Source organism: Eleutherodactylus coqui, chromosome 4 (assembly GCF_035609145.1).
Source record: "Eleutherodactylus coqui strain aEleCoq1 chromosome 4, aEleCoq1.hap1, whole genome shotgun sequence".
Classification (NCBI taxonomy): Eukaryota; Metazoa; Chordata; class Amphibia; order Anura; family Eleutherodactylidae; genus Eleutherodactylus; species Eleutherodactylus coqui.
The window spans coordinates 13307614-13316898 of record NC_089840.1 but is presented as its reverse complement, the minus strand read 5'-3'; the positions used below and the strand labels follow the sequence as shown (position 1 = coordinate 13316898).

Genomic DNA, 9285 nt, shown 5'->3' with positions numbered 1-9285 from the left:
TCACTCCCTTCCCATGACTCTTAAGATATTTCCCAACCTCCTTGTTTTCGAGCAATTCGGTTCCTCCCGAGAGTTGAGTCCTGCACTTGTTCCAACCACCCAATGGAAAAGGGGGTGGAACCAAACCTTGATGGCCCTGCAGCAGCCACATTGTCTGCCTCTATGGTACATATGCCCTTGAACGATATACAGCAGAATCTATGGCATTAGATAAAATACACTTAGTAAAGAAATGAATGCAACATACCTAACATACACAAACAACAGGTATATAAGCGCATAACCATAAAGCTCACTTATATTATTTGTGCACACATTAAAAAAAAGTGTGAATATGACAAAAAGGAGTGCAAAGGATGATGGGTAATATATGATAGTTTAATAAAATATAGTTGTATTTTCTATTATAAATTGATAGTTGACTTGTAAGATATAAGATTATTCTAATTTAGGACTATTATCGCCCGACTTCATAAATAGAAAAAGTATATTTTACTTCTTCCCATTTATCTACAAAATATAATTTTTTTGTTTTTGTGGGAAGAGAAAAAAAAAATCGGTCTATCTTTATAATAAAAATATATATATGTTAATCCTTTTTTCTGATAGTTTACTATTTGTTGTCTTTTGGGTTTATCAACTGTATTTAATATAGAACTGGTGGTGGCAAATGGTTCACACATCGAAAAGAAATACTGTCCTCTATGGAAAATATTTTTACAAGGTTTGTCTTTTTGAACTTTTTAAAATGAATATACAAGTTTTGTAGTCGATGGATAATATATGCTATTTCTTTACCTTAGTATTAAACATGAAAACCGTTTCTTGACTATAGCATGGATCTAAAACTTTTTTTTCAGGACTAAGACATTGATGAAGTTGAGCTGCAGCAGAATACGAGTGCGTACAGATGTGCTGCTGTACCTAGGTAAAGGCTAAAGGGGCTGCGAGGCTTAACTAAATGCTGTGGGCTTTTGGTTTTGATGGTTAGCGTGAAGAGCCGGAGGTGGTTGGTGCCCCACCGATCAAAAGGTGTATCATAAGGATAGGCAATTAATGTTTAAAGGGGTGATTAAAGTTATATTATTTTTTAGTAAAAGTCTGTTCTGCATGCAGTAAAATAGTAAATAGGCTTTTACTCACATCACCGCGATCCGATTGGGTGCCATGCTCAGTCCTCAACAGCTTTGCTTATTTACAGACTGCAATCCCGCCCAGTTTATGGGATGTCACAGGCACTGCAGCCAATAACAATCGAGCACTGAGCTATATCATTGGATGCAGCACTGGTGTCCCGTAAACAGACTGGGGGAGCCTGTAAATGTCAGGTCAGAGGGGAGACCCAGAGTTGCATACTCAGAGACATATATATATATATATATATATATATATATATATATATATATATATATATATATATATATATATATATATATATATATATATATATATATATATAACGACTTGCTATTTTACTGCTTGCAGAACAGACTTTTACTAAAAAAAATGACTCAGAACACCCCTTTATGTCCATGTCATCAATCCACATCCCATATGATCATTAAAAATGTGATTGAGACATAATGGGCTAAAATTAGTATCCATAAGACATTGCTTGAATTACTATTAAGGTTGGCGACACGAAGAAACTAGACGAGAAATATTTAGCCGCAGTAGTAACTTCAAATTGATTAGAATACCTGTTGAATGTCCAAAGTAGATAATTAATTGAGGAATGTTAGGACAGCTTCCACATAAACTGGGCCATTTGTATGATGTCCTAACAAATTTGAACTAATTGATTTAATTGCATTCACTATAAATGTTGGGTCTGAAGGTTTCCTCCTGAAGGTTTAGGGTTTTCTGGTTTAAAAGGAGGGCTCTACTAAATTGGTACTTACAAAGAGGAGCTGGGAGTGGGCATTATTTGATAAAATATTTTCTAGGACAACTGATTAGTGCCTTGGGAGTTTGGTGTAAATTGTGCCCTTTAGTTCAGTTGTATCTTAGGGCATGTGTTAGATGTTCTTATGCCTTAAAGGTGTTATGCCAAGAGCAAACCTCTGTTAATATTCCATATTATGGAATAGAAGCATCATAACGTGGTGTCCCTTGCTTGGGAAAACCCCCTTATAACCCAGAATGCTGCTCCGGTTCTGGTGGACCATCTACCATTCTTGAACAACAGGATGGCAATTCATGTGAATGGTAATACTGTAATAGTAATAGTTGGCTGGATGTGGCTTACCATTGAAAAATCAGTTGATTGTCAGAGTTGGCAAGAGCAGGACTCAAGTGATCAGCTGTTTTTCCCGGGCCTTGCATTCTGGGAGGGGTTGGGCATGTTGGCACAACCTCTTTAAGTGTCCTTTTGGTGACAGGTTCTAAAAATCCCACCGATTTTAGAAATTCTCAGACTCTAGCTCTTCAAAAGTTGAACGGAATACCCAGAGTTCCTTTCAGCTTGGTCCTCAAACAGAGGTGCCACATGAATCGATAGTCATAGTTCAATGTCAGCACTGGATTGTGCCTTGGTCGGTATCTATCTCATGATTTTCTATTTAAAAACTAACATCTAAACTTAAAAAGGTAATTGTCTGTTCATGTAATACAGTAGATTTTGCGTCATAGTTTGGAAAATCATCGACATTAGAAAAATGCAAAAAGTAAAGTTTCTATTAGGCAGTACAACCTGATGGTTTTTTTTAATCTAAATGCAGTTTCTACCAAGTGAAATCTGACCTGAATATCATAAGACTACATTAGTACATTTTGTTCAGCAGTGTGCCTAGACCCTTGCCTGTCATAAAAATAAAATAAAAAAATAATAAAAATAAAAAAAGCTAGTTTTTACTTTTCTTTGAAAGGCAAAACAAGCTGGTGTCAGAATATAGTCCTATAAAGAGAATATACATATTATTTACAGTATATGTCTATGTACACATCTTATATTGAATGCTTTTTTTTTGTAAAACATAGAAAAGCAACCAGCGCTGCACATTATGTAAACTCACAAAGTGTACGATTAACACACAGGAAGCATAAATAGGAAAAAGAAAAAAGGAGTTAAACATGTTAAATACAGAACTTGTACAATAAGGTTTTTTTGTTTTAAATAAAAAAATAAATAAAATCATTACATATGTAGTTCACATACAAGTTATACAAACAATAAATTATTTCTCTTTCCTTTCTTTTCAGTGCCACATTGCAATTAAAGGAGAATTACAGCCAAGCTGTAAGTTAGGTTAGGTTAGGTACATTAAAATAGTTTCATGTTTACAATTTGTTTTTCAACTTCTAAAAAGTTTTTTTTGTAATTTGGAAAATGTAAGAAATGATATTTTGCTTTACTTGGAAAAATACATTTTTATTTGCCTTTTTAAATTTCCAAATTAAAATGTAACTATAACTTAGATTAGTTTTTTTTTTTTTTTATCAAAAAGGACAATTGTAAGACCTTTTCTAATAGATTTAATAAACAATTTCAGACTGCTTTTAAGAGAAGTTACTTTTGAACTACTGCCCCCCTCCTATTCAGCTGAAGACTGTTGCAAGGGGAAATCCCTTTTCAGCCAATACATTGGGCTCTTTCACTGCAATCCTGCTTCACTTCTCTTGGTACAGATATGGAGAGAAGAATGTATTTTTAGACATGGTTCTTATTTCATTTTAGTCCCCTCTGTACAGTGATCTTATATTTATGGCTGCCACACTGTGAGGAAAAGTTGAGTCCATCCTTCCACACAAAAAGTTCTGTTCAGCTTCTCTTCACAGTGGTGCAAGCAAAGAGATAAGATCAGAGTTCAAAAAGAACTGAAGTGAAAACCATGATAAAAGCCATGTCTTATCTCCTGAACTATGCCCACAGGGGAGCAATCAGCAGGATCACAGTGAAGGAGCTGAATATGGATTTTCCCTAGTAACAGTCTTTAGCTGAATATGAGAGAGGCAGCAATTCAAGAGTCATATTATATAAAAATAGCCTAAATCTGTTCATTAAATATATAAGGAAAAGTCTTAATATTGCCTGTCCTTCAGATAAAAAAAAATAATTAGACAGTTACATTTTAGGCATTAGAAACTGTCGGTATTGATATTGGTCATTGCAAAAGATAAGTGAGTTAGACAAAAATAAAGCCTAATTTATCATTTGGCTATACGTCTCCTTTATTGTCTTTGTTTATACTTATTTACTACAAATATTTTGCACATAGTACTCAGGGAAACCACATTGAAAGGTGGTGTTGGAGTTGTTTTTTTTTACAAACTGTGAGGCTGCAGTCTTTTAATAAGCCTTTTGTAACTGGATGCCTCCAAATCTCAGAACAATGTCCTTGTCACTGAGAAAAATGATACTGTCGAGAACACTTTTTATAGCACTTACAGCCATTCGTGAATACTATGCATTGACTTTTTTCTTAGTGAATAATCAATATGGTTAGGATCCGCAAGCTCTTTTAGCTTACCAAATTTTATTTGCTGTGTTTGTTTTTGCTTTTTTTTTAATGAAACCAAAATATATTCACTTCTGCTCTTTAGGTCTATTTGCCCTCTCCTTTTTGCACATATTTATGGTGTCTATGAAATGCTTGGAAAACTAACCTGAGTTATGGCCCCATCTTTCTGAGCAAGTATCCAAATTCACCACTCCACCAGACTTGAGAATGCCTGTAATATAGCCAAAGCATCACCTCTACTGGATGCATTTTTATGAGACATAGAATGCTAACTTTGTATTGACATCTCTCATCTGAAGTCAGTTGCAGTGGTGTATTTTGATATTTGGTTGAATCTTGGAGCAGTGGTGAAGCTCTTGGCCACTTGTGCACAGTTAGTTCCACTCATGGTGCTGAAGGATCTTTTACACCGTTTTAGCCCTCTTTTTGAGTCCCATGGAAGCCATAAAAGTTGTCTCTATGGAATACATGGCTTGGTATCAAATGTTAGTTTGCCAGAAGTAAGTTTTAGGACTTTTCTGAAATTTTGATGGAATGGGTCAGACAGCCCCAATAGTCCTATTGATAGAGCTTTAGCATTACTTAATTTGATAAAATAAAAGTCCCATATTGAAAAATGGACACCCCGCTGAACCTGGGAAATGTATCGTAGAGCATTTCTAATAAGCATATCTACAGATTCAGAGTTGTCATACTACTATGATGTTTTTCCTACTTATGCTTCTCCAAGTAACTGATAGCACCTTGTAGTATTTGTAAGATCATTACATGAAGAAATATACCATCTGTGGAAGGTCTTTTTATCCTTTTGGCTTAGTTGTAGCTAGAATCAACTGTTCAACATGAAGGCTTCTTCAAAATATACTACTTGTCTTAAGACAATTTGCTGTCATGTTATTATGGTGATTTCGTTCTTTTTAATTCTTTGTTTTCCACTTTTCCTTCCTAACAGAATAATCACCTTTCCATAGAAAAAACATTTCATCCAACCAAAGGGAATGTCAGATATCTAGACACCCACTTGGCTGTTCATATTTCAAATTTGAAATGTCAATGCCCTTAAAATGTTTAGTTTCAGCTAAAATGCCTATCTATACCTAACATTTTGCTTGGTGGCTCTAATTTAATTTGTAAACAAACGTCTTTGAAATATCACGCTTTCTAGAATAGAAATCTGTCATTCAATGTTGGTTCACCGGTAAAAAAAAAAAGGTGAAAGTAAACACTATTGGGCTGATAACCACCAGCAAGCTTCTTTTCCAGTAAATATCCACAGCTATACTTGGAGCGATTGGAGAAATGGAGCTGTAGATCTACTTTGGTCAATCACTGTTCTTAAGAAGTGATATTATAATGTGACACACCTAATGACACATATGTACAAAACACCACAAATATAACCTACGACATGCTGTCCACGAGTATAATTTAGTAGATGTTCCTGAAGGCTTTCTTCTTGAGAGGTAGGTGATGCAAACAAGACGTTAAGGAACCCGGCATCTATCCCATCACCTACATAATGTGATTTATAAAGGAACGCCTTTCCACCATTAAGGTTGGTTGAAGAGCCCATGTCTCAAAGAATATCTTCATGGTCGCCCAAATATTGTACAGCCCTTAAGTTATTTTGGTTGAGCTCAAACCGAACCTTAGCCAACTTTGACGTGCTAGATCTGCTTTTACACAGTAAAAACCGTGTCGTTTGAGACAGTCTCTATCCTTTGGCTAACATTTTTTTAGTAAGCATTGCTTAAATGCTGAGGGTCTTTGAGAAAGTAGACACCCTTTAGCTAATTTTCCTTGTCCATCTTGGCATTGGACAGTTCTGGTATGCCATCCAGTGTCACATGTTCTAGAGCATGATAACCAAGGACCAGTCACCCACTGAGGTTGGGAACTTTGAGAAACCACGTTATTGTTAATGCTGTTTGTTGTTGAACCTTGTTTTGATGGTACAAAGAAACTATAGCGTACATCAATTGGTCTACTAATATCTGTAGCAAGGATCTGCACAATTAAAACTTCTCTCGTAGAGGAATGCCCCATACTGTGAAATGAATCCTCGGCATGGCTCCAGCCACTATAGTTCATGGCAAAGCTATTCATTTCAATAATAGTTTCTGAAGTTGATATCATATATTTTCCATTAATGATGTATTCTCCGGTCTTCTTTTTTAATGCTAGGTAAGCAGTAAACTTAGTCTGGTCTTTAGCCTTGTACTGTCTCACTTTTATATGGGTTGCTCCTTCTGGGATCTTGACAATATCCGTGTAGCCTTTGCTGTAAAACAAATTAGAGTAATAAACATTTTATAGGCCACAAACAATACAAATACACCATAAAACAGACACCAGCCAAAATCTACTGGACACTCACTGAGGAACATAATACTCTCCCCTATAGAGGGCTCAGTTGACTACTTTATGGTTGTTTTGCTCTCTATACATGCAATAACTAGACAGCTACAATGCTTCCAAAAGTCGAATATTTATAGAGCAAAAAGTATATAACGTAATACACATATGAGAAATATATATTAGAATCATAATTTAGCTCTTTATCTTTAAAGAGGACACGTCATTAGATAAAGTCAATGAGGCCGGCTGGATAGCTTTTTATCCGCATTCCTGCTGACTCTATCCCCACTTTTTCCCATACTCACCTCCCTTTGCCCAGATGGGCTCTTCTTAGGTCCAACTCCTGGCACTCTCAATATGTTAAGTGGGCAGTCCCCACTACTCACTCTCAAGAGGCAACATTGGACTGTCAATAAATTCCAACAATAGCCATTTAGAGGGAGTGGTGGGGATCACCCACTGGACATATTGAGGGAACCAGACCTAAGAAGGGCTCATTCAGGCAAAGGAAAGCAAGTTGGCATAGGGAGCATTAACCCCTTGAGTGGCACGCCCGGAAATTTTCCGGGACGAGCTCCACTGCTCATAGCAACATAGCCTGGAAGATTTCCGGGCTATGTATCCCTATGGGAGCTGCAGAGCACAATGCCACAAGCTGTGGCAGGGTGCTCTGCCTGCACAGACCCACAGAGAACAAAGCAAGGGCTTTGAAAAACCAGCAGAAGATATTGCCGATGTGCTGGCAATCTGCTTTGTTTACAGGTTGCCATAGAGACCATCGGCTTGTCAGAAGCAAGCTGATGGTCTCTGTGGCAGGGAGAGCTGGTTGTTAGCTGTCAGAGGACAGCTAGGTACCAGCTCTTACAGCAGAGATCAGAGAAAACCTCCGATCTCTGCTGTGTTAACCCTTTACAGGCTGCAGTCTATGTGACTGCTGCATGTAAAGGGCTGTAACTGCAGAATGTAAAGGGCTGTCACCATCGGACCCCCGGAATGTGATCAGGGGTCCTGATGGGTCCCTGTGGAAGTCCCCTAAAGGGACAAAAAATTAAAATAAAAAAATAATAAAAAAAAAAAACTTAAAAAATAATAATAAAAAAAAATAATAAAAACACTTGTCTCCCTTTACTTTGTAAAAAATCAAAAATACAATCACACACGTGGTATCCATGCCTCATAATGACCCAGAGAAGGAAGTTAATACATTATTTAACCCCTTAATGACATGGCCCCTTTTTTTCTTTTTTCCCCATTTCTTTTTTTCCTCCCCCGTTTAAAAAAATCACAACTTGTCCCGCAAAAAACAAGCCCTCATATGGCCATGTCAATGGAACAATGAAAAAGTTATGGCTCTTGAGACGCAACTGCAAAATTAGTTGAAATTCAATGATTAGACCATTTTAAAAAACCTGCCCTGGTGGGCACGACAGGGTGGTAGGAAACCCGCCACTCAAGGGGTTAAATAGAAACAATCATAACTGAAGATTTGGGCTATGCAGGGTTTCCTTGTAGTCTTTAGCCATGGAGGAACATTGGTTCATCTACAAAGTGTACACACACGAAAAAGCAAATTGTTAATGAACACAGTTTACAAAGTGATTATATTAGGTGCATTGGTGCAATACAAAAAGAATGGTGACAAAGATGGACAAAACCTTCAAATTAGACATATTTCAAGCTGATGTTGGTAAATGCATGCCTGCCCAGTATGTAAATATACTCTACACCATAGGTGTCCTGCATACTGCTCAATACGACCATCTTGACCTTACTTCCTATTAACCTCAATGCCTTATTAGGCCCTTTAATACATTTTCGGTGTCCTTTGTACTGCAATGCAAGGTGGTATTCTACCATATATAAAAATAAATACCTAAATAAACAAATTCCACTCCAGCGCCTGAGAGCAGAATATATCAACCAAGGAAAACAATCACATTTTCTTCCCTGGAGACTTGTTTGATAAAAATGATTCGTTGGCTTCATTTTTTCTTAAGACGAATTAACTTCCTGTGGAGGACTCCGCTGTTTAGCTCTATGCCCATATAACTAGAAAATGTTTTGCATTTCCCTGCTAGATGAGATAATCTGCTGTCACTTGCAGAATATCACTTGCATTTCTCCACGCCGGGCACCAAGATCTACAGAATGGTAAGAGTGCTTACAATGCATCCACATCGAAGCTTTTAGCATATGGACCATAGCGTTGAATTGCCATCGTTCAGATTTTATCGAGTGGTTAATTTAACTTATGAAAGCTTTTGGTATAAAAGGAATTGCTTTTAGCAGGAGTCTTTGAATTTTATAGTAAGGACAACTTGTAAATTATAGATCTGCTTCATTCCAATTTTAGATGTAAGTTCGAGGGTTTTCTTAGTCATAAATCATTTCTTTAGAGTTTGAGTTCCGATGTTGGTTTGGATTCAATAGACAGCAGATACACAAAACAAAACCTCACAACGTTCCT

General features: G+C 36.8%; 1 protein-coding gene across 2 annotated transcripts in view; it reads right to left on the bottom strand.

Annotated features, from left to right (window-relative positions):
• Positions 1-5482: 5482 nt before the first annotated feature.
• The window catches only part of ADAMTS5 (ADAM metallopeptidase with thrombospondin type 1 motif 5), a 115586-nt gene continuing 111783 nt past the window's right edge, over positions 5483-9285 (bottom strand). For both annotated transcript variants that reach the window (XM_066599086.1, XM_066599085.1), the window contains one exon: positions 5483-6741. In XM_066599086.1, the coding sequence (XP_066455183.1) occupies positions 6186-6741 (556 nt within the window). In that variant the 3' untranslated portion in view covers positions 5483-6185. The remainder of the gene's footprint in view (positions 6742-9285) is intronic.